General features: G+C 32.9%; 1 protein-coding gene across 2 annotated transcripts in view; it reads right to left on the bottom strand.

Annotated features, from left to right (window-relative positions):
- The window catches only part of LOC128995922 (KH domain-containing, RNA-binding, signal transduction-associated protein 2-like), a 100,396-nt gene that overhangs the window by 7,168 nt on the left and 65,621 nt on the right, over positions 1-27,607 (bottom strand). Inside the window, exons 2-6 of one of the 2 annotated variants that reach the window (XM_054420973.1) lie at positions 15,389-15,513; positions 14,347-14,463; positions 11,398-11,900; positions 9,740-9,801; positions 3,966-4,508 (exon numbers count right to left, since the gene is read on the bottom strand). In XM_054420973.1, the coding sequence (XP_054276948.1) occupies positions 4,399-4,508; positions 9,740-9,801; positions 11,398-11,900; positions 14,347-14,463; positions 15,389-15,513 (917 nt within the window). In that variant the 3' untranslated portion in view covers positions 3,966-4,398. Of the gene's footprint in view, positions 1-3,965; positions 4,509-9,739; positions 9,802-11,397; positions 11,901-14,346; positions 14,464-15,388; positions 15,514-27,607 lie in introns of those variants that run through there. The other variant, XR_008490994.1, reaches the window with a different exon arrangement.

Below are 27,607 nucleotides of genomic sequence, written 5' to 3'. Positions count from 1 at the left end.
TTTAATGGAAAAGGGAAGGGTACTCCTAAAGAATAACTATTTAGTATTTATTAATGCTTGAAATTATCTATACGGTACTCCTTTCAGTGTACCCCTTTTCAGTTATGGTTAAAGACAGTTTTGATTCAGGACATGCCTTTTCTTTTATTTCCTTCGCTTGGTCTCATATAGAGATTAAATATGGGCTAATGTTAATAAAAATCATTAAGTATTATAACCTACTTCCAGAGGATTTAATTTAGTAACACAATTAGCTGGAGATTATCTCTTTACCCAGCTAAAAGAAAACCAAACAGCATTTAAACAGTGTCAACTCTCAAAGTCCCACAGGGGACGAAATATTGTGTGTACAGTGTATTTTCTACATGTTCTATGGTCTACCTACACTTTCAAGGTAAGCTAGCTGCTCTCCTCCGTTTTCTACAATTCAGAAGTGTCAACTCTCAAATTATCTAGACACAACAACAAGGGTTCTTGTATGATCCAGCAAAACAATGACAAACTGTTTTCCAAACATTTGTATAGATCGTCTAATCAGAGCTTTTATGATCTTCTTGGTGTTTCTGCTGATTGATGCCAAAATTTGCATTTGAGTACTGCATGTAAATCTTTTTCAAGATAGCCTGTATATCACGAAAAAAGAAGAATTATGTTTCAAATCTAAAGGTTAAGGCAAATAATAGAGCTATGAAATTTATGACAGCCATAAAAGCCATCTTCCATCAGTAGAACTTTGCTTACCTGAATACCAATTGAGCTTAAGTTCACCAAAATTGGTTATTGTTATTATCCATCAGATTGGAAGAATTGAAGTAAATTTATTTTTACAGATGATTCACTTAAATTATAGATACTTTACATACATTATTAGAAAAGACCACTAATGTATTTTTTCACTGGATGAAACTAGATTAAAATGTTACCCAATGCTATATTGCCTGAAAATTTATATACTCAGATTAGCAGAGGTCTACTAAACCTAGACGATGTGTAAATTAGTTATTGTACTCAATACACAGCAAATGAAACCAGCATCTGAAAAAATATTGTATTAGTCATGAATCCATCCACACAATAACGATAAACATAATTTTGCCATTGGTAAAATTAAATCAGCATATTGCCCTTCTGAAAACACTTGCAAAACAAAAAAACAAGGCATAAAAAAACACAGCATGCTGGCTGATATACACAGCTTGTAATTTAAGCACGAGCAACACAAAGCAAACCAAGAAAATATAATGGACAACTCAACTCTTTATCGGGACATTTATAATCCTAGTACAAGAACTTTCCATCATGCAGAAATAAAAGAAACAAGCGAGAAAAAAACATGTATAAATAATGCTAACTATAAATTCTTAGCAATAACTTAGCGTTGTAATTTAAGCTGTCCTTTATGTATTGCTTTAGTTATTATTAGGTGTGTTTAGTTATTTTTATGTACAATTTAGGGAATTTATAATTAGCATTGACGACAGATTCTAACGGAGTTTAATTGACACACATCGAAATAAACTAAAAGATTTGAAGTTTATTTTATCAGTAGCAATATTGAATGATGTTTACCTTAAAATGATTTGTCTTTCCTGGGCCAGTTTCTTCTTTCAGCTTTTTATCACGATGTCTTCAAAGATTTAGACCACTTATTTGTGGGGTTCTCTTTAGTTATATCACTATTATTATGATTTATCCTGGAAGAACGCATGTTTTAACCATATTCACTGTTGAACATTTGCTGTTTGTCATCTTGTTTGGTTTAGTGGATTCCCACAAAGCACAGGTCTGCTACTTAACTGCAAGATTATCAGGTTTTGGTTTAGTTAGTTCCGTTCCAAACCATTATGTTTCAAACCTGGTGCTTGTTTAGTGATCTTGTACTAATTACCAATTACAAGTTTTTGTTGTAACATGTATTTAACAAATTTTTTACATATTAATGTTTCTGCTATTCAATTAGGTAAATTATTTTATAGAAACATATTTGTGACCATGTTAAGATCATTAGACATATTCTAACTTTATACAACAGAGTAGTAGTTATAATAGACACAAAAACATATTTTTTTTATTTTCATTGTGAACAATTATTTAAAATAAATGTTAAATGATGATACAAACTATGCCTTTTCATGGATATCATCATTCAAGATACATAATTATGGCATTTTATTTCATATAATATATTTTTTGTTGTAGGCTTATTATTTAAATTTTTCTTAAACTTGTTCAAAGTCAAAGTTTACATATAAAACATTACAAAAACTGAGAGAAACGAAATTATAAAAGATATTTTTAACTTAAGTAGGCCTAATTAAAAATTTGGTAGCTTCTGCAATTTATTATTTGCTTAGGTTCTTTTTAACATTTAAAGTAGCGTACCTTAAATTTACATGAGAGCAAGTATAAGATAGTTTTAGCAACTCTTAAACCCAAATATTTGAAAAGTATTTTTCATAATAATACAAAGACTTTCATTAATTACTTTATTTTCACTTGTATCACAATTTTTATTTTAATATTATATTACGAGAAAAAATATTAAAATATAAAAAAATCTTATTCAGCCCATTGTTATAGTTTTATTTGTCTAATTTACCTACATTTCAATGTACTAAAACTATATATTTAAACAAATACAGTTTGCAAGCACACTTTAGACATAAATTCTTAAACATTTACTTGATAAAAACTATAAAACAGCCTATTTTTATAGAACATAATATTTTATATTGTTAGTAAAAGGTGGTCCATAAGACAATGTGCAGTTTTGTGCAATCAACAAACATTTTTATGATCATGAGCTGTGATTGAACACAAAAATCATTTTTGGTGACACTTAAAACTGGGTTATACACAAATTTGACAGGTAGATATAATACGCAATCATCTTGTTCCGTTAAGGTGTCATCAAATATTATATTTGTTGTTTAATGTACGTAATTGGGTATTTATTTCTGTTGCTATTTGATGTACCAGTAATCTAGATTTAAAAACTATTAACTTTACAGGTTTAACCTACAAAAGATATATTTAAATTGGAATGAATAAATATTTTATTTACTCAATTTCAACAAAAATATGGCTTATTGTCAATACTGTACATCCGATTAGTGTCATTCCTACCATTTAACAAGGAAGTTGTTCTTACTAACAAATTGTTTAAGGTTACTTAATTTACTTGATCAAGTTTTGACTTTGGCTGAGAATTGGAGGATTTAGGTTGAAAATTATAAACAATAATTTTGATATTTAAACAGCAATTTATTTTATTACATCCTACAAACAATCGATAATACATATTTAACCCTGATGGGTGAATATAGTAGTTATTTAAAAAAAGCAAATTTAAGGTAATCAACTTAGTTTATACTATCCTAGTATTAAAAGCTCGAACACAAAAAATTGAAATTTTTATTAAAAATTACATCTATAACTCGAGACTACTTAGCCTAGCTTACATGATCCCTCATTAACATAGAGCATAACACAAATCTAAATTAGGTTAACCAAAGGTATAATTTAGCTTTAGGCCGAAAGTTACAGTGCTCACTACTCTGGGTGTTTTGGTTCTAACTTTATCAAAATATCTGTTGTACATCGATAGAACTAACTTTTTATATAATTATTAATACTAAAAGCCTCTTTTGTCTTTTTCCTTTATAATTATACAATCTTTAAATTATATAAACAAAATTACGTCTAAAGCTATAATTTAGAGTTATTTAAATTGTCAACTAAAATTTGATTGTCTGTAAAATAAGTTAACCTAACTCGTTTGTCAACCGCTGAGTAAGTAAATAATCTATTTTTATTTGACAATAATTTTTACACACTTAGAGTAATCTGGCTAACATTTGTTTTAGTGTAAACCTGCCTGTCCAATGTACCTATCAAAGCAGGACGGATGTTGGGCTCTCATCTCGTATACACTGTCAGGAGGGAGGTCTACAGAAACAACACACTTTTGACAGAATTATCTGATGTATTTGAAACGAGTTTATGATTTACAATTCCATCATCCGGACGAGTGATATTAAAAGTGTCTTTGTATTACATATTTATTGTAACAACAATTATTAAAACTTTATCCGTTAAAGTTTAACACACCAACGGTGATTTTGAGAGGAAAATGCAGTCTGTAAGTTAGGGTCGGGACTGCCGGAATGTTTAGTGACCTCGGTAAAACACACATTTTCCCGACAAAATGAAAAAAAAACATTTCCTTGTAGCCAGTACAAGCGTGTAGTGTAGAGAGAGGATACAACTAAAGTAAATGATGAACAGCACATTGAAAGTATAAAATGATGACTGCACAGACACAACCGAAGGGATAAAATGTTCCACTCACGCAGACATCCTCTTGTAGTGGCGTGTCGCGCTCACATGTGTGAGGGTTTATTTTTGAGGGCGGGCGTACGGGGAGGGTCTAGGTCCCCCAAAGCGGCCCTGCGCGCCCCCACTGCCTACGGGAGCCTTGAAGCCCTTCCAGCGCCCGGCGCTGCTATCTATCAACAGACCAACACCACCCCATCAGTCCTCAGCTGCCAGCTCATTTTAGCGAGGTCAGAAAAGATGTGCTCACAAAAAGTTATGCTCATAGAACAAAATGTGCTCATAGAGGAGTGTGGCAGAAAGGAGCGAGAGGAACTACACTTTGTGATCGACTCATAAAAAACAAATTTTCTCCTGTTTCAGTTCCCAGAGAGCTACAACAACAGCATTGTCTTAAAATTATGATTTCTTTTGTTTCCAAACTGTAAACTAAAGTATCCTAAAGAGAGTCAAATATTGATGAGTTTAATGAATATCCAAACTATTCCCATATTTCTGTTAAGTTCAATATATATAAGCTAATATTAATATAAAAAAAAAATCTGTGCAATAATCCTATCCTAACCAAGCATACAATGGTATAGGTTACGGTAAAGGTGTCTAACGTAAAAATTTATGTAATTTAAAGTAAGATCTTTAAATCCATAGGTTGAAAACATTCTGAATTATAACTGTAACAATCTGTAAGTTGAAACAGAAGAAAAATATGTTTTGAAGAGGTGTTCACAGAGCTTAGTCAATCTCCTTATACTTTAACCTTAACACCTACCCTCCTTAGAATGTGATTTTTTGTGAGCGTAACTTTCCATGGGAACATTTTTCTAACACCAGTTAATCTCAGGGTTGCTACTACCTCCACCACCCTTAGACTCCCTACACAAGAAACTATTCCATGCCTGATTTTCAAGTTTGCCAACCATTTCTTATTTGACATAAAAACTTTTATTTCCCCAAGTCAAAAAACCACCATTATAAATCATTTTTATAAAAAAAGAAAAAAAATAGAATTACTTATGATCAGCCCATTTCCAACAGGAGAAGGTACAATAATAATAAGAGAATCATTATTTATGACAGTTAGTTAAGTGGTGTGAGAACAACTTTTTAATTGGTTGGTGAAGTCAGAACAGTGACAAAAAAGTTCTCTATAAACGAATGGCAAGTTCTAGCCCCATAGCCTGTGCAACTGGTTGCCATAACTAAGGGTGGTGAAAAATATATTTACTCCTCGCCTGTATTAATCCCTTCCCTACAAGGTTAAAAAAAATCTTTTTGGTTAAACATTTTAATTAATGTAAAGAGGAACTGCAATACTCTGTATGATTGTTAAAAGCCTCTATAAGTTAATCGGTAACACATAATTTTTTTACTTCAAAATATATTTCTGGACAAAAATCAAAGATTAAATTTAAATCTACCCCCAATTGTAGCAACCCTGCTTGAAAACAACTATGAACAACATCTTCTATGTTTATTTTGGGGGTGGCCGATTTTAGCTAGACGTGTTTTAATTTGAATATTAAAAGACCATTTTTGCCTTTTATTGTTTGAATATTTATCATTTAGGGTGTAAGCTAATACTCATATTAGTACATTTAAACAGTTCTAAAACAAAATAAAAATAAAAATAAAATAAACGAGAAGATGTTTTTCATTTTGTGTTTTATGTCTGTGACAGATAAATTTACAATATTTAACCATCAATATTAGTTGTTAATTGTTTAGTTTGTTGTTTCAAAGTATTTATGGCATTTTGAGTAAACAAACATTTACTTTATGGTAAGTTTTAAGAAAGATGTTATTTGGATGTTTAAGCTCTCTAAGACAACCAGGCACACTTCATGCACTTACCTGGATGAGACAACTTACCTCCTTACGCAGTAACAGTGTTACAAGGGCTTGTTTTACTTACCTCAAGTTAACAGCTACAAATGCACATTAGAGGCTTTTACACTAGAGAGATTGTCAACAAACACTCACTTCTCATTTGATATTCACTGTTTTGGAACAGACACTTAATAGAGGGTGAACTTAAAGATATAAGTAATATGATTAGCTGGATTTAGCATATTGGGAAAAGCAAGTTGGGAAAAGTTAAATTGTATGTTGATTGTGTCTTTTCTCTGTAGCCTACATGTGAAACATGTGTTTTGAGATTGATGATTTACTAGATGACTTTTGAACTAGTTACCAGGAAGTTCGCTCTGTTATTTTAAGGGATCGCTAAGTTTTTATAAAAACAAAGTTTTTTCTTTAAATGAATTATTCTACAAATATATCGTAAAGTGTGTATTAAGAATACGGAGCGGTAATCTGCATAGTCAGTCCCGCACGGGTTCTTTATTTAATGTACCCTGTCCGCATCTAGATACTTTCCATACAGAAAGCCTCTCAAATAAACAGGGAGGAGAGTTAATTTATCATAATATAATTGTTGGAAAAAAATATACAATAATACCGAGTAGCAGTAAAGATATAGGTAAATAAATTTAAAAAAATTTCCCTATTTCTAAACAGGCTTGAAGGAACATAACAGATAAATTAAAATGAAGACCCACTCAATGGCAATCAAACTTTAATATATTTTGTAATGTTTAAAGAATACGGAGCGGTAATCTGCATAGTCAGTTCCGCACGGGTTCTTTATTTAATGTACCCTGTCCGCATCTAGATACTTTCCACACAGAAAGCCTCTCAAATAAACAGGGAGGAGAGTTAATTTATCATAATATAATTGTTGGAAAAAATATACAATAATACCGAGTAGCAGTAAAGATATAGGTTAATAAATTGAAAATAATTTCCCTATTCCTAAACAGGCTTCAACAAACATAACAGATAAATTAAAATGAAGACCCACTCAATGGCAATAAACATCAGTATATTTTGTAATGTTTAAAGAATACGGAGCGGTAATCTGCATAGTCAGTACCGCACGGGTTCTTAATTTATTGTACCCTATCCGCATCTAGATACTTTCCAATAAGAAAGCCTCTCAAATAAACAGGGAGGAGAGTTAATTTTATTTACTGTATTACAGTTGTTGAAAAACGCATACAATAATACCGAGTAACGGTAAAGGAATGACATAGGCTAAGTAAATTTTCCTATGTATAAACAGACTTGGAAAAAACATAAGATGAAATAAAATGAGAAGCCACTCAATGGCGATCAATCATCAATAGTTTTTTATGTTTAAAGAATACGGAGCGGTAATCTGCATAGTCAGTCCTGCACGGGTTCTTCATTTATTGTACCCTGTCCGCATCTAGATACTTTCCATACAGAAAGCCTCTCAAATAAACAGGGAGGAGAGTTAAACAGAAGAGTTTAATACATTTAAAATTTACTTCAGTAAAGAAACTAAACAGGCATGTTAAATAGATTATTATCTCTAAAGATGAATCAAATATAAATAAAAAGTTAAAGTTGTTAGGCAATGGCTAAACATTGACAAACATCAATGAATCAGCGTGGTATTCAAAAAATACGGAGCAATTACCTGCTGAGTCAGTCCCATACGGATACTATATCTATTGTACCCTGTCCGCATAGATACTTGCTATAGAGAAATCCTCGAGAATAAACAGAGAAAATAGATAATTTACAATTACCTTCACCTATTTGAACTAATGTATAATCATCAATTGCATGCACCCCATGTTTTTCGTATTAAATCTTACAAGTATTTATACTCTCCACATATTTATAAATTATTTTCTACTTTTTAGTGCGTTTAAAAACGTTTTGATTTAAAAAGGTTTTTTATTTATAAATTATTATTAATCTATAGATTATTTGCTTTGGCAGTTAAACTAAAAAACTCATACCGTATACACAACCTATCAACTACTTAGAAGTTACTTTAGGCTACTGAGTTTTTGCAAACTTTCATATTTGAGATGATTAAAAACCGCGATAAGTCAGAATCATTAAGGAAGGCTTTCTATGTAATCCTGGTTCTTCAAAGACATAAATGAATCCATCTTAAAACATTCGTCATTAATATTTATTGCTGACACTTGGCTTGAAAGGCAGTTCATTTTCTGCGAGGGGTGAATATAAAGAGAACCGTTTGAAAGGGTGTCACCACTAATTGACGACAGTGTGTACCGCAAAGTCAGCTTTTTGTAATGAGCCCTAGTAAAACCATTCTACGTTCAAAGACCAGGAACAAGAATGCTCTATGCTCTACGTTGTAGGTTAATGGGAAAATGGTAGTACCTCTTTTGGAAACCAACCATGCGTAAGAAAGTTCAGCTTTAGTTTGAGCTTACATAAATTACTCATTGAAAACCAGATAGTCATTGGTAAAAAGTTTGTTAAGATAATGTTCTTTTATGTATATCAAACAAGCACTTGACTAGTAGGCTATACATAACTGTTAAAATAGTAAATAACAATCAATATACTCACCCACTGTTGAGCCGTGTGAGGGATTTGAGCACAGTATTTAAGCAAACAAAATAAAGAAAAAAATGTAAAAAAAACTACTACATACAACACTTTATTTGTCAAAATTTCATTTTTGTCTTAACTAAATTATGAACAAGTAGTAGAGGCCAATTTATAAATAATGTATTTCTCTTACCATTACAAAATTTAGAAACGTCAACATTAAACAAATCAAATTAAATGTTCTGAAGTTAATGTTTTATTTACATATAGTTTGAAATTAGGGTTTGTATTTTTCAAACAAACAATATAATTTAGAGTAGACCTACATTTAAAAATATTAATAATGCCGTTGACAGAAAATGTTTATTTTAAATTATGTTTATTTTGTGTTTATTTTAACTATGAAAATACATTTATTATTTTATCTATAATGTTTAGTTGGCTTGAAACTAATTTTAAATTAAAAAAGATCAGAACAAACTATAATAGTTTGGCTTTAAAATGTATCATGCTATTCTAAATTTAAATCAGAGATACAAAATACATTTTATGTGGCAACCAAAAAACAAACTTATATAAATTGGCTGAAAACTACTGTTCTCTTTCCAATTTAATTATTAAATTTAATTAGAAACATATACTGAGTTTTCAAACTCTTAAATAAACATTACAAATTCAACATGTAAAAGGCATTCCCTTGATTATTAAAAAACAAGTGGTAAATGTAACATAAAAGACGTTTTGCGATGTACTGAATTCCAATCGATTCCAATGAATTTATCATTAGTATGGTTATTTTTGTAAGTAGTTTGAACAGACATTATTCACTTAATTCAATGCACGTTTCATTAAATAAATAATTAAAGAATACTTTAATCTGATTTCCAACGCCAAAGTTTAGCATTATCTGAATACAATATGAAAGTGTTGTATGTAGTACATGCAAGCAATGTCCTAACACAGACTGTTAGATTCATGACTGTGATGTCTCAAACATATGACTCACCAGTGTAGTTGGCTGTGTCATAATAATCTCCTGCAGAGCCTCCATTGTAGTCACCACCGTAACTGAAAACATGTCAAACATCATCAAACAAGAATATCATTCCATCATGAGTAGGGGTGTGTGATGCAGCAAAAAGTTTTTGATTTGAAGCAACGATTCGATCCAAAAGATTTTCGATTCGATGCAACTCGATTCTAAGCAATTCGGCATTTTTTTGTTCGCACTTGTCAATTGACAATAATTAAAATTTACAACATTTGTGCAATGTAAATTTTTGTTGATGTGTTATTAGGCCTAACATATTCATACATAACATTATATGAATATTAATTTTTTATCATTTATTAGAAAAACCTGTATTGCTGGAAATGTCAGTGAGCTGCTTTACTTGCCTATTTCATGATTTTTACTAGCAGAATCATATTGTTAAGCATGTTACCTTTTTTATAATATTGATTTTACAATTAAAGATATGTTTTTGTGCAAACAAAATGTGTACTAATACGTTGTTGTATTAATAGTCAAAGCTAATACTAACCGATTTATACTAAAACTTTCAAATGGTTTACATTATTAAAATGAGAGGATAGAAGCAGACCTACAAAAATACAAAATTCATCAGTCAAAAACATCAATCTTACTACTGTAAGTAACAAATTTTCAGACTTGTGTAATTTTTTTGAATGATTTTGGGGTCACTTTTTTTGGCTATGTTTGCAGTAGTAAAACATGTCTCACACTGCTTACACTTAACAAAACCTCTCATCATTTGCAATGTCAAATAAAAAAATATCAAACAATTAAAGCAATATTTAGCCTACATGCAAAGAATTAATTAAATAAAAACGCCTCCAAAAAGAAAACGCAACAACAGCACGCTCCTGTAATGCGGGTATTGCGTTGACTTTCTGTAGGAGTTTTTTGTATATTGATACTGACTCCCTCATGAATCGAAAAGTTTTTTGATCACCAATGAATCGAATTGCGATTCGATGCATAAAATCAAATTGTAATTTCGATGCATCGCACACTCCTAATCATGAGATTAGTTTACTCTCACTGTAGCAGCAAAGCTAAATACTTGTTAAATGGAATGTTATTTAAATTGATTAATTTAAAATACAATCAGGCAAATAGAAATTCACTGTCTATTGGTTTCCAGTGACAGGGGTTGGTTATGGTGTCATCATCTTTGTATGTATGTAAGTTGTTCCAAGATTACAATACCAAATGAAACGTAAATAAAAACATCTGTGGTTTGCCCGTGTCTCATGTTTGTTCAATGTAATGGGAGCTTTATTTATTTTTTAATTTAGTTTCTATTCAAACGAACAACAATAAATTGATTTAAAGGTGATTTTTGTATGACTAAATATGGGTATTTTTAATCACAATTTTTTTATGAATGTGTTAGTTTTTTTGTCCTATTTTTTGGAGGATTGGTTTGATTCCTTAAGTTTTGCAAGATATTTCAAGGTATACCTGTAGGATTCTCGGTTTTCCCAAAACTCACAGACAGTGGACACCATGACAAACCTTCTGTATTATGTCTTATTGCAAATATTCCCATTTAAAACACACATCTTACAGAGGCTCCCTACTGAACAGTGAGAACTGGAGTATAGCCTAGATTTAAAGCACACAAGAGTAAGACTTACCCGGGTCCTGAGTTGAAGCCAGGTGAAGGAGAGTCGTAGAAGCCTGATGCAGGGCCGCCCATGTCAGGGCCCATGTCATCGTAGCCACCGTAGCTTTCCTCCATAGCCTGTCTCGCCCGGTCCAGTATACTCAGAACCTTGGTCTTGGCTGGCAGTGGCCTGGGTAGCAGTGGGGGTGCGGGGCGGGGGGCAGCCATCCTCAGACCCATGGGAGGTCCGCCACGGGGGCCTGGTGGTGGTGGAGGTGGTACTCTGCCCCGTCCTCTCACCGGCGCACCCCCTCGCTCCACTGGTGGGGGACCTGAGTACGCTTGGATCTCGCGCATCTGCTCCTGCCTGATTTCGTCGTTGCTGTCGGGGACTAGGTACTTGCGGATCTCAGCTAGAGCGTATGCGATCCTAGCGTGTGCCTCCGCCGGTGGGGCCAGTGCTGCTATCTCTACATGTAGGTCGTCACTGAGGTGAGCGTACTTGGGGTCCAGGGCTTGTCGGAACTCTTCTTCCTGTTAACAAAGAAAAACTCTAAAATGTTGTATTATTTCAAGGTACCGGTAATCTTACAGGTTAGTTTTTTGGAAGTAAATTTCATGGCTCAGGAATACCGAAGAAGGAATGTATATACAACTAACTTACCAAAAGGAAGTTCCAGGCAGTGAGCCAGAGTTTTGTAACTGTCATTCTACTTCTTTCTGAAGAAGCCCCGTTGTGGGGGCAAAGTGTCAAGATAATCAATTGGGTTGTGAACCTTTTGTGTGCTTTCAACTGCCTGGAACTCTTTTCTTAAATAATTTAGCTGTGGATCACTTCCTTCTCACATTATGTATCCAATCTTACAGTATACAAGGTAGCTACAGCAACTACCAAAGAGTTTGTGGTGATATTTGGGGGACCTTACCAAACAATGTTTTGGGATATTCTGTAAAAAAAGTTATGTTGTAATGCAATATTTATATGCTATTGAAACAGATTTAGGAACGTTTAAAGAAATATTTACTTTTTACCATACTAACAATTTGTATTGATCACGCTTTAACTCAAAACCAAGGATATAAAATTTTTATCATCGACAAAAAGAACTTTCACATGAATCAGCATACAAATATCTAGTAGTTCTGACATCTTGTATCTCCATTAGTAAAAAATGTAACAAGTTATAAACATAAGGGATAAGTTTTCTTATTATTCAGTGGGTTTTTGGGGACATCTGGGACTGAACTAAAAATATTGGGCACTTTTATCGGAGCTGTTAGCACATTAGGTATTGAATTTCTTTAAATAAAGCTATTTACATTTTTGGTTTAGTGTATGTACCTATTTACACAATTGGTTAGAAACAATTTTTTTCATTGTACTCTTCTAACACCATATCAATAACAGCCCAAGAATAACCCGTACTAATTTAACAAATTCAATTTATACTCATTTTATATTTTAAAGGAATTAATTGCATTAAAAAATAACTATTTAATTGGGTCATTTGGCATATCATGGTAAAACAAGATAATATGGTGATAGGTTTGCTTGATGTGTTTGGCAAGAATACTATTTGGCACTAGAAAATGTTTGTATTATAAAACTGGCTAGACTGGATGTCTTCCACTCATCTGTTCATTATCACTTAAAAAAACTCTTATCTTGAGATTTCTACTGAAAGAAGGGCAATTTTAACAAAAAAACTATAAAACTGGCCTAATGGTGCAAAATGCAATTAGACTAATCAAGCTTTTAGAAGACATTAAAACTCCAAGTATGGCTTCTCATTTTGACCCATCATTAAGCATGTAAATGCTTTGTAATAAAGTCTAATTATTCTTAAAGCTTGACAACCTTTATTTCTATCTCAATCTGATTCCCTGGAGTTGGTTATTTATATGGTGTAGAAAATCAGAAAATAAATTAGTTAGATATTTTGTGGAAGGAAATAAAACTTGTAAATATGGTTTTATTTTAGTAGTAATAGTATAATTTTCACCAATACAGTACATCCAACAAATAAACCACATTTTGACAAGAAGTTCTATATGTTCAAAAGTGTTATTTCTTGATGTACCAGTATTGTTAACTTTGATAAATGACTCTATTGCTTGTGGAGCAATAAAGATTTATTACATTCTTGTATAAATTAAAGAACAAAATGGCCAGTATTAGTTGCAAAATTGAAGAATATACCTTTGTGAAACACAAATTTAGGAATAACAAATCCGCAACAAGTTATTTTCATTGCCAAATTTTCTATTATGTCATAAGGGATGTGAGTGATTTCCCCCCCATGTTATGAAAAGGATCTAGCTGAGATTTGTAAGTTTTTCCTCTCAATAACGGAAGTTCACTGAAGTATTAAATGAAATTTAACCCAGTTAGGACAAGAAAGGATGATCAAAGGCTCACATTATTCCACCCAAAGCTGTTAACTCTTCACAAGCCGTTGAACTTGTTAAAAGCTCCCTGTCTACTTCCCCTTTGTTAACCTTTAGAAACATCTTCCCTCACGCAGCGCTGAATTAATTTCAAACAAACTTTATAATTTTGTATAGGCTAGTTATCAAAATGTATAACAAACTAAAAAAAACCATTCATTTTACACAAAACGATAAAAAAGTCTACATGACGTTAAAAAAAATGGACTATCATGTTTTAGAATAAAAAGTCTAGATTTTAATACAGGACAGTTAAATAAGTTACTGCATCACTAATGTTTAATCTCTGGAGCTTTAACTGGACAAGTTCCCGAGAGTTTTATGGCCTTTTTTGCTGAATGAAGATTTACGAAAGGAGGCAAACTTTGGCAGGCATCCAGACTGGGTTATTGCAAGGGCTATTTGACTTGTTTAAGGACTCAGTCAACTATAAGAAAAAAACCCATTTCAGTAATAGATTAATGCTTTTGACATTACTTGAGATAAATGTTATAACTTACGCAATCAGTTAATTTGTACTTATAGTTTTTACCTTTTGCTTGTCCCTCATTGAGCCTCTGCCCAAAATGGCCATTTTTGTCATGGTGTCTTCTTGGAGTCGTTTGAGTGAGTTTCCTTTGGGTCCCAAGAGTTTCCCAACAAAATTGAACTGTAGCAAAACAATTGAGTCAAACAAAGCACGGTAAACGCATACAAAATATACAGTTTATAATTAGCAACCTAAATATTCAGTTCAACAAGTTATAAGAAAACTTGGCATCATCTCAAGTCAATATATATATAATACAGGCAAGTGCGTACAACAGCTATTTAAGGAGGTTACCTATTTGCGAACCTAAATCGTAATAAATTAATATATATTAATTTTTTTGAAATACTAATATACTAGTAATTTTAGCTAGGAAATTATTAATGCTGCTGTAAAAGAAAGCAAACGTGACAATAGTGATATTTAAGGGGAAGACGAATACATAACATTAGTTTTGCACGAAAATAGTCTTTTCTATGACTAACACAAGTTGATTCTATATTTATGGCATATAGAACTCTAGGTCCCCATTGATTATCGACTAAAAACCAACGATGGTATAAAACAATAAAAACTATTATATTTTTTATAGGTACCTAATGCTAAACATTCTTGTGAAAAGAATGCACTTGGCATTAAGGTGTAGTTTTATCATAGGTAAAACGTACTCCCTTGAGTAGATTTCCCATCCTTATGGAAAAGCTGAAAAATTTTGTTAGTTCTGCCCAGTACACTGCAGAGGTCGTGTTTTGTTTACAATTTGTTTCTTGTTATTTCAGTTGGTTAAAATCTTGTTAAATAAAATAAAACTATAATCATAAACAATAACTCGTCCCCTAGTTATATAACCCCATGAAATTATAATAGAAACAAAATTTTGTCTACACTAGCAGTCAGTGGGACATGAACTAGACACGAAAAATGAGCTTCAAAATTTATAATGAGATGAGAAGTGTTGGTTAGTCTATGGTTTTATCAATCACATTTTCACAACATATAATGTTTGAACATACCTATATATTTATTTGTATAGCTTTTTCCTTACCTTAGGGTGTTCTTTGACAGGTACAAGAACTTTAACTGCGACCCTGATGGGCTTTTCTCTGTAGATATCAACATAGCGATTTTCTCTGGGAAGTTTGGCCCCCTGCACTTGAGCTTTTTGTACTTCTGCAACACAAGAAGAACAAAAGTGTTATTAAACTAGAACTAGATAACAATAATTGTTTGTAATCATTCCTACTACTGAAAAGGGTTGGGAGAGGGGATTGTAAAAAAATCCACCCAGAACAACACAAATGCATTGGTTAAAAAGACTAGCTAGCTCTAGAGCTAAATTAGAACATTACTTCTATACGGATTAGAAAAGTTGCCATATTTAAAACTAAGTTTAATAATTGAAAATAATGAGGTACCGGTACTCCAACAATATATTTTGTATTTATTTTGAATATTTATACAATTTAAATAAAATACCCTAATTTTAGCAAGTTTTGCTAACATTTCACAACAATTTATACAATTTCAAACAAGACATTACCAATAAAGAGAAGCAGGAAGAAACCATAGATGTATACTCCTTAGTCCCTAGTAGTATTGTACATTGATGGAAGAGAATAAATTACTGTCCTTGCACCAGAAACACAACTAAAATATCAGGAATATAACCGTCGACAAGGGGACTTTTGTATCATAACTTTTGACCTGAGATAACCCCTAAATATGATAGAACCTATTGCCAAATGTAAAATGTACTATTAAAGATCAAGTGACCTTTAATTTGTCACATCAAACAGTTTAACCACTAACTACCTCATTAGTTTTATAACAAGACTTGGTGTGTGGTGTGCATTCATTTAGCAGTGATTTACAACAGATTATTTTGCTCTTTACAACATGACCTACTAACATAAGTGTAGGATCCTTAGTAGTGGTGCCAAAAGCTGCAGCAATATAAAGAGCAATTGTAATTTATAAAGTGCATCGTAAAAAACAATGGCCAGTGATTTAATCCCCTTCTTTTAAACTGGGTACCGTAGTAGACATCTTATTTTTTACCTTTTCAAAAAATTTGATGCTCTTCATCCTAACAAAAGAGATATTTACATAATTGTGAGCGAATTTCCCTTATAGGGAATAAGTTATTACCTTAGCTTTCACTGTAAGACCTAGATCGCTTTACTTTTTTTAAGTCTCTTTTTAGAGCTTAAAATCATATAGTTGGTATATTTGAAGTGTTGTTGTGCGCTTAAAAGAGTTACAAAGAAAATTCCATAAAACTATTGATTCAAATTCTTATCCTATTCTTATGAAGAATAAGTAAAAGTAATGTAGTTTGCTCTCAATGTTAATTTCATATTCTAATCAAATTTGACAATTTTACTTGATCCATTTAACATTCAACTAAAAGCACACCTACCTAATCCCTACTACCTTCCCTTTGCAGCCAAATTAAGTACTCGTTTCTACAAAGTAGTTTTTTTTATAGAACTATTTTTTCTATGGATCGCGACGACCGTAACCGGAAAAGCAATTTTCAGGAGTGTTTGCTTGCTCACACACATCAGACCAATGTCAACCAAACTGATATTACAACTGGCGAAATGTGTACACAATATAGGTTGAACCATTCGCAAACTCTATTGACAAGTTTTACCTCATTCCATCTTCAATAACTGGAAAAGAGCTTGTAACCACCCCCATAGGGAGTGTGTTCACCTCCTGACCTGATAAGATGGTTGAGATAAAATATGACCTAGGGTCCGCCTGTAAATAGCACTACTGTACTATAAGCTCCGACATAATGTCTGCATCAGAGACAGTGTTTAAGATGTTTCCAAAAATTGGATTTAAAATTTATTTGCAAAAATGAATGAAAAAACAAAACAAATTAGCATATGCTCTTATCAGTTATACAAGGATAAGAAATTGCCCATTCACAATTCTCAAGATTCCAAACATAAATACATAAATAAAGAAATCACACATTATAATATATCAAGGTAACATAAAATTTCTAACAAGGGTGAATGTGATTTTAAAATACCAGAAAATTAAATTTCCAGTAGATTTGTTGATGATAGCTTTGAGGCGTAGCCTATAACACGTAAAAACCTCTTTAAATACTTACACTATATCACTGTACGATCACAAATTAATTATGCCTATAAATAAAAATTGAATAGGCCTACTCCTTCGCAATTACTTTCATGATAAAAGAACTCGGAATTGGCAAAATCCGATAGGATCGGAAAGTACAAAACACTTAATCACGGATTAAAAAAGTTCCGAACCATCAAACTTTACTTTTTCTTCAGTCGGTAACTTTTAAATGGCTCTGAAATGTTAGTAAAATACCACATCATTAATTAAATGTTTGAAAACCTTGAGACAAAGCTGAAATATTAATTTTCGCTTCTTGTTTGGTGAGAAGACAAAAGGCTTGGCAACACTTTGTTGCCAGTAATGAATGTTTATCTCCCTCCGTGAACATAATGAATATTGTGTTCATTTTGCTCACTTTAAAAATACTTGAATTACACTGTATTCCCTCTTTCACTCTCGTCCCGAGGGGAAGGTTTACAACTTTTATTTAAAATTAAGAAATGTTTTCTACCTCTACATTTAGCCATACACAGACAGCATTGTGGAGAGCAAATTATATGTGGATTTAAAATGTGTTAGTCAAGTTGTAACAATAACTCTAATACAAAACGTTAATATTACGTTTATGCTTAGTTTGATGAAAATGGAATAAGCACATATGGAGGATCATCTTTGAGTAGTTTAATTTGGAAATATTATGCTTTAAATTTTTGGTTAATTTGCATGGTTTTTGGTGTAAAAAAAGATACTGACACACATATACACTCTGTTATGATAATGTATGTTTTGCCAAACTACAAACAAAAGAAGGGCCAGGGTTAGACAGAACCATCAACAACATTTTGAGTTATTGGGAGGTCTCCAAACATGAAGAGCCAGTTAATGATGCCTGTTTTAACTCAGGTATAAATAATACTAAGCATACTGTTGTTAATATTTTGAACTGCCAACCACTGGGTAGACCACTTACTGTGACAGTCTCCTATAATACGCGAACAGTACCGCAATTTTTATATTGTTACTTATAAAATAACAATATATATAAAAAAATTGTGTTATGTAGAAAAGATAAGTTTTAATTTGACAAATAGGTAATTTAGATTATCTGATGATAAAAAATGCAGTAGGACTATAATCCTCTTAAATAATTTGGTGGGCAAAACTAGGGTGTCCATAAGGAAATGTTATACTGTACAAGTAATATTTATTTAAAGACGATACGAGATAGGGCGGAGAGAGGCAAACTCAAAAAGAGTCCATTACTTATGAATCAACTTCTTTGGTCTCCCCGACCAAACTGGACACTGACTAATGGTTATGTTTTGTAACAGTTAAATCTACTTCCCGCTCTTTTTATGTGATTAATAAATTTTAATCCCAAACCACTACTTGTGTTAATAACAGGCTAATAATAACAAACCACACCAATTGTCACTTATTTAATACAATAACATTGTTCAATTAATGCATTTTACATGATTAGACTATGTTTTTGTTTTTTATCTTTAAATAGCAAAGAAACAAGATGATTGACCAACTTAAACATTTAAAGTTATTGTATAAAGTTCGGTACTGATTATTTATCATAGACCTATATGGATGACATAGATATAATAAAAAGAAAATTAAAAAAGAGATTTTTTAATTTACATTTTAATAAGGTAAAAATGGTGTTACTGTTAATTAATCTTATTTTATTAAATATGGCAGTCATTTGTGGTGATTTCCTATGTCGGGAATTGGCAGACGCAGAGCAAGCATTAATTACAGCAATTGCTTTTTTTCTAGTTTAGGGCCTATATATTTTATTGACCCTATATCTGTCAATGTAATTTTTAATCAACAAAAAAAACTTACATTTGAAATGATTTGCTATGACAGCAAAAAGTCTTTCAATTTGAAAAGAAGTGCACAAGTCTTAATAAGATTGAATGGCCGATCCAATCCTTTTAGACAACTAGAGTGGATCGATAGTTCCAAGACAAATAAAAACAATGTCTCGACAGTAATTCAACAATGAAAGATGCTTCGAAGCAATACAACCGATGAGAGCCCGCCCAACTAACAATCAATACTATGAATGATTAAAATGATGCATCATGTTACTACACTAGGTGTTACAACTATTCATTTTGCAAGATCCAGTAAAAGTGTAAGCCTACAACAGTGGATGACATATCAAAAGGTATAATAGTTTTCAAACAATATTGGTCATAAATTGATGTCCTTCAGAATATGGCAATAGATGAAAATTATAAATAGGTAGGCCTACTTAACAAAAAAAACCCCTTAAGTATATACAAGACTTAAAATGGTTTTCATATACCCCAGGAATTCATAGTATAGACTAGACATACATACAATGATGATATTAGATTCAAATCACTTATATACTCTTTGACACAAGTTTTGATGACTTTATAATGGTTTAAACTAGTCTCTATGACTACTAAAAAGGAAAACAACAGACTATAATTATTGCTTTGGTTCCATTGTTCAAATGCTATTAGTGTTTAAATTTCAAGTAACAGAAGGCCTATAATGATTTGGGAGACAAAAATATTTTTACTACCGAGCATGCTTAGGCTATACAATTTTCTGTATCCTCATATAAGAGTAATTTTAGAGCTTAGGTAATATTATAAATTAAATTTTATTTTTGAGACAGCACTGTCACATACTTTGTGGTGGATTTTGAAAGGGTGTTTTTAAGGTGTTTACATTACAATTGCACTTGAAAGTGATAGGCATAGGCTTTTATACTTAATAAAAGCATAATAGTTTAGTTCCTGTCTAGTCTTGGATTGTGAAGCAATAAAAAGTGCCTTTAGAAGAAAAAAAAAGGTTTATTACTTAGTTTTATAATTCAAAGTAGAATCATCACAAGTTTCGAGCCCAAGGCTGGGGATCTTCAACTAAGCCTCACTTTCAGAGCAAATAATTTCTGAGTTATTATTTTGGCTCAAATGTCTATAAATGTCTTTGCAATGCCTCCAGGCTTTAGATTTAAATCACTTATTACTTTGACACGAATTGAGCTAACTATTTTTTTGTCTCAAACTTTGTACACAATTTTTAAGATAACTTAAAATCATGACACAGAAATGAATAGCCCCAGAACTATAATCAATTGATTGAACTCAAGTTTTTAATAATTGTTAGAAACAAAAAGCAATTGCAATACACATTCAAAACCCGTTTTAGAAATTGTCCATTAAATATTTTGGTTGTAATTTTGTTTTATACGTTTGTCGTATAGCCTACGTGTATATGTTATGTCGTGTATACGTTGTCTATGTATGTTTACAATCTTAAACAACTGATCAAAGAAAATAATTCACTATTATCAAAAAGTAGAGTGAAAAAGCGGAAATATTTGGATTCAGAGCACATTAAGCAGCTCGTTGATATTCCCCTGGAACAGGCAAAGCACATTTTATGGCCCATAAATATTTGCCAACAGCCCCAGTCAGCTCAGAGGAAACATATTTTTAGATTAGAGATGCAGCCTAACTACCCCTGTGATTGCTCTTATGTGAAATGTCAACATTATTTCAACAAAATCAACCATTATTACAGAAGAAGAAACAGAATACATTATTTTCAACATCTTAATAAAAGATGTCAAGAATTTTATCAGTTGATTTCAAGAGTTTAAAATCTCAACTCATAATACAGTTATAGGCCTATTGTACATAAGTCTACTCCTTTAGGCCTAGGCCTATATCAAAATATTTTTTTAGCATGGATGTTTAAGAAGATTTTGTTTTTTCAAGAAATTGTTTCAACAAAATGCATGTCATGATGTTAGCTACGACACGTCAAAAGATAATAATATGCAACATTCATTTGAATGGTTTGGATGGTTCCGTTAAATTGTATGCTGTATGTGTATACAATGCGGTTGTTAAACAATACCCAAACTCTAAGGACTCTAGTAAAGTACTAACTAGTAAAGTAATAACAATTAAATAGGTACCAATGCAATTTATGCACTATTAATATCATTGCGATAAAACAAATGATCATTCAACAGAGAAGTTAGTATTAGGCTATATTATATTTTAATTATAGTTTCGATACATTTAATGCAATTGCTACATATGAAACAAAAAATATTTGAGTGAACGGAATATACTTTTGCACATTTAATACCGTAATGCATCAACAAAATTATTATTTTGAATATAGAAGTTAGCAATAGAATGTGATTGAAAATACAAAATCTGACGATTTAATGTCAAACAAATTATTATTTTGAACAGAGAAGTTACTAATAGAATGGGGTCAATACAATTTCTGACGATTTAATGTCATAACATCAAACAAATTATTATTTTGAACAGAGAAATAAAATCATTTCACGAGAAATATTTTAAATTCAAGCAAAACATGAGAAAAGAACCAATTACTGATGACCTGAAGCAAGGCTTGTTTTTATTGAATTTAATCCTTTTGATGTTTGCTTTGAACTGATCAAACCCATTCACTTTGAAGGACTTTCTTTCCTAAACTTAATTTATTTTTCTGATGAAATGTAACTAAATTAAAAGAAAGATATCTCATTAGGTAGAAAGCTTATTGAATAAAAGGATTTATTTGGTCAATTGGTATACTAAATTAAAAAGGGGATTAGAATCCAAATAAATATGCAAGTTTAAAATTGAAATATAGTCAATATCAGAGGTTCAAAATTGAAAGCCATTCCTGTGATTACTTTTTCTAAAATATTTCTTTGAACATTAAGTCCTAATAAAAAGTTGGAATAGAAATTATTTTTCAACTCGATTGATTTGGTAATTCTATAACATGCCTCCGTTTTTTTAATAACTATAAATTATTAACTTTATTTTCAACCTTTTGCAGAAAAAACATTTTATCATAGTGCTAACTGAGTTCCGACCTTTTACGTATAAAAATAACTAAAACCTTAAATTTTAATGCAAAATTAAAATGACACATAGCACAAGTGCATTTTTATAACTAGTATTCTTTCACTCAATTCCCTGTACTAGGAGAGGAATCACTCAAAATCACTGCATAAAATCAATGAAAGATCCTTGCTAACACGTAAGCTGGTAAATATTACGCAAAAAATTTGCCGAATTACCGAAAAGCCTACATTACACTAGTGAATGAAGTGCTAAAAACTATTTAAAACCAAGGTACACCACACATGTGTTTAATTGCATATAAAATTTGATTTATGTAATTTGCACTTATTTAAATTTATTTCTAGTTTTAAAATTATAATGTTACCCAAAAAACAATGTTTATAAAAAAATGTATTTGTTTCAAAAGGCACAACTTTTGTTATTCTTTTCTCACAAAACTGAAATCCAAAATCATCATTAAACCAATCACACAGTGTATGTTAGAGTGAACAATGTACAACATAATGTGAAATACTACAACTCACAATTAATCAACAATAATTTGACTTCGGGACAGTATTGGATTTGAGTTGAGTTGGAAGTGTCTATTTCCATCAATCTCTGTCACATTATTGCATAACTTGTGCCACCCTCCCTCCATCATCGAACTCCTTTTGTCACTCATTCCCAACAATGGATAACAATCCATCAGGCCCTGGAGCGGAACTAGTTACACAAGTCATACAAGAGCGTGAGTTCAATTCCCCAAAGTGGATAGGAGGTGGCCTATATTGTTCAAATCCATATTAACTATAGCTTTTTGTTTAAGTATTAGAAAGTATTTTAAATGTTGTTAACTGCTTTCCCTTCCTTTCCACATTAGATAAGTCAAATTAAGTTTTGAATACAAAAAATCTTTAGCAACTACAGTATGTAATGCCTAAGTATGTCATTAATGTAAGTGTATGTCATTAAGATTCTATTTAACCAAACTTTGATTGTGAAATTGGCTTAAAGATGATGTGACTATTTCACAATAAAATACTAAAGTTTGCATTAACTTCACGTATAATTTTCAAAGTATAAGGAATGAGAAAAAGCCAATAGTATTATCAACCTCAAAAAATCAAGTTTTTGTAAAAATTCCAAACCAAAATACCATTTGAGGGGAGTTGGTAAATATTATCAACTAACTTAATATTTAACATTTTCCAGAGAAAAAGTGAAATAATCTTATGTATTATAAAAGGTGTCACTAGAAATAGCGTTCCAGAATTAATGAAGGACATGGCAACACTTAGAATTCTGCCCAGTACTGTCCTGTTCCTTTTCGGAGACGTGGATAAATGCTTTCTCAAGACTCATCTGGCTCTGTCCAAACAGGACAGGGGCAAATTGGACCTGTGTAGCTGTAATTCAAGCTAGTCCCAGATGATTTCAACATTGCCGAAACATAAGTTTAGTTGTATAACAAAATATCACACATCCTAAAATAATCATATATAAAACAATACCTATATTTGTGACATGTATTTTCTAAATAGTGGAAGTATTATTGATACCTTATTGGCCTTTTTTCTTTTTTTACATTAAAAATAATATATTTATTCTTTAAGTTTGTTTTAATTCGAGTAACAATTCGTAAGTGAGGTTATAATAGACTTTAAAAGGAAAGCAAGCCAAACCATTCAAATATTTTTCGGTTGTGTCGGGGACCACACCAATGTTTAATGATGATCATGTCTATTGTATTTATTTAAGATTGATTTACCAGACAAAATTTCAATTTTTTCCAAATTTATAGATTAAAAAATTCAAATCCCCAGCCCATTGGTTAAATACCTTTGTAATAATTTGGATGACCTAACCTAGAAATAAGATTCTAAAAAGTAATTAACTGAAAAATCAATTTACTCAAACAATGATAATAATATTCAGATAAGCAATTTAAATTGACACTTTTAAATGAGATCGAGATTGTATCATGGCGGAGGGAGGAAGTAAGCTCCGCCAGGAAACGTTTCTATTATCACCGTCTCCACCCGATAAATGTCACCCGGCAACTGGCTTGCTTCAGTCTCCCGACACATAAATATTCATAAGGGCGCCATATACCAAACTAGACAGCCTTGTCTGGCTGGATATTGCAATATGATTTAGCAATATCACATCAATTTAAAAATAAATTTTAAGACGAACCTCCAAAAGGCAACTTAAAATATTGGACAAAATAGTTCCTAGAATTTTAGGGGTCTGAAGTAAAAATATTTTCAAGGAACCATGCAATGTTATGCAAGTAGGGGGTGAAAATGTCTTAAAGCAAACTATAGTAAATTAAATCAAACTTAAGTTTTCAACTGTTGAGCTCTTAACTACTCTTAATAAAGTTCATTGACCTAACTATAATTTTAGTTTAATTATTACAAGATCTCAAGCATCTTAACTTAAGATGTTGCAAAGATTTTCTGATTTCTGACTTTCTTTACCTCTGACTCTCAACGGATTTTGAATTGTAAATAAAAATACTTCTTTACAGCTACTACCACGAGAACAACAGTAGTATGTTTCCTATATAGTGCGTGGAACAAGTGTAAAAATCTTTCACTTCCGGAGACCAGCACCATACTTTGGGAATCGACTAAATACATGTAAAAGAGTGAAAATCAGCCGGGAAGCAAGCTTTAAAATAATTAGGTCACGGACAGTGACGTCATCAAAATGGCCGCTCAGCCAATAATAATAATGTCGCATATCTCGGAAACCGCGTAACCGATTTTGACGCATGACATCTTATTTGAAAGGTCTAATTATTATCTATGAAAAAGGTTATTACACCTTTAGCGGTTAAACCAACGGTTTCTTTGTATTTTAGAAAATATTAATTTTTTACGCCCCACAAAATGGGTTTTTTGGATTTATCATTTGGAAAAATTAAAATAATCAAAATTTACTTTCCACCGTTGAATCCAGCTTTAAAAGATGAACAATTTAGTATTTTGAATCATCGCTCTATGTATATTGGTTACCGAGATATTGAAAGTAATAAACACAGAACACTCTGTCCCCCATGTTATCCTTATGGGAAAAATAACATTCTATATCTCAGTTATTTTTTAACGTATCTTAATACGACTTGGTATGTGGTTTCACCTAGTTGAGCTACTTGATAATGACTATAAAATATTTATATTTTACATTTACATGGCAGCAAACCTACATACTCATTTCCTATGTTATTCATATGGCAAATTTATGCATGATTATTTATGAACACTGTACTGTACTTTCTCAGCTTTTCCTTACTTTACAGCTTTAGACCTTTTCGGGAGTTTTCAGGACACAGATTGACTGAGCACTTGTAGGAATTATGATACATTTATTATTCTCAGAGCTGATTACAAAAACTATTGACAAATTACTTCTACTTCGAAACCCCATAGACCAAGGCAATCTATTAGGCGGTCCCTTGACGTCTTGGTCGATCGGCTCGAGACCCCTCTGTCCCGTTTTGCTGTCCTGGGTTCCCCACGTTGGTTCTCCTTCCTGACGCTGTCCTGTCGTAGCGACTCACAGAGATCCTATCGACACGGCTCCTGCAGTCCTCCAACTGGCTCCGTCTCGGAAAATGCTGAGTGGGTTACTATCCTAAATGCAGCAGCTACCGTCGGTGTTACCCGTTCCGTTGGCAGATGCAGACTGCCGTCTCTCCCAGACAACTCTTTCTCTTCTTAAATAGTGGAGGTGGGCCTCTTCATCCCCCTCCAGACGGATCCATGGTCCCGGGAGGCAGCTTTTTTGGCCACCGGGGACTTAAACTGAAATAAAACAGATGCCGGGGCTCAACCCGCCAAACAGCTGCACCGGGCTCAAGACGCTTCTAGTGCAGGGTGTGCCGGGCTCAACACGCCTCTAGTACAGGGACGGAAAGCACCGAGCTCAACACGCCTCTAGTGCGAGATGTACCGGGCTCAGCACGCCTCGTCCCATCAAAAACGGACAATGTTTACGGCTTGTGAGCTATATACAAAAACACTACTTGGTTTTTTGTTTATAGCTCACAAACCGTAAACATTGTCCGTTTTTGATGGGACAAAAACGGAAATGTTTGTTAAATCAAAGTTATTAATGTAAATGACTAAATTTATACATCAGATTAAAAATTTGGTAATGATAATTATTGAACTAGAGCGTTCACGGAAGTGTCGCTAATCGGATTAAAAAAGGGTCGTGCGGGACCAGCCGGTAATGACCCTCCCGGTCAGTTTGGGCTGCCTCAACTTAGGGTGGCGAGAACCTATAGTACTGGGGTGCCGGGGCTCAACACGCTTCTCGTACTGGGGTGTACCGGGCTCAGCACGCCTCTAGTACTGGGGTGTACCGGGATCAGCACACCTCTAGTGCGGGGGTGGCGGGGCTCAACACGCTTCTCGTACTGGGGTGTACCGGGCTCAGCACGCCTCTAGTACTGGGGTGTACCGGGATCAGCACACCTCTAGTGCGGGGGTGGCGGGGCTCAACACGCTTCTCGTACTGGGGTGTACCGGGCTCAGCACGCCTCTAGTACTGGGGTGTACCGGGATCAGCACACCTCTAGTGCGGGGGTGGTGGGGCTCAACACGCTTCTAGTGCATACCCCACCGGTGGCGCCTACCGACGGTGTCGGGCCCGGAGGCCCAACATGTCGAAGTCCTCCAAGAATGCTCCTTATATAGGGTCGCAACTCGTAAGATGCTTGGTGAGTGGGGGTAAGTACCCAGTATCCACCCCTGGCCGAAAGTACTGGGCACTTTTCCCTAATCACTTTCCCTCAGTACTTTTCCCTCGGGTCACTGAGCACCATTCCTCGGTGCTTTGGTGTTTTAGCCCATATTACATTACCCAACCTTGGCCTTCCTCAACACTTCATTACAACATATGCTGTCAAAACTTGACGTTAAGCGTAATTTTAATTAATTATCGAAGTATTTTAAATTCCCTGAGTATGCAAGTTTTTAGTATTTTGAAGGGTGGATTTTATATCAAATGGAGTGCAACTTAATCTTGTCTTGAAATAGTTCCTGCATCCGTCTGAATTATTTCGGAATTTGTCTGGGGGAGATTCTCATCCAAGCGTATAATATCAAGGCGTGGTTTTTTTCTTAGAAATTGAGACGAATCTTTTGAGACCTCAAACGTTGAAATTGGCCCACAAATATCCCTTATTTGTATTGCCTCCCTGGAGTAGTGTTAACAAAAACGGCTTCGCGTATTATATACAATAAATATATAATACATTTTTTTAATTT

The sequence above is a fragment of the Macrosteles quadrilineatus genome, unplaced genomic scaffold, assembly GCF_028750875.1.
Source record: "Macrosteles quadrilineatus isolate MER2022 unplaced genomic scaffold, UCM_ALF_1.0 Scaffold_5__1_contigs__length_97177068, whole genome shotgun sequence".
Classification (NCBI taxonomy): Eukaryota; Metazoa; Arthropoda; class Insecta; order Hemiptera; family Cicadellidae; genus Macrosteles; species Macrosteles quadrilineatus.
This window is presented reverse-complemented; position numbering and strand designations above follow the sequence as displayed.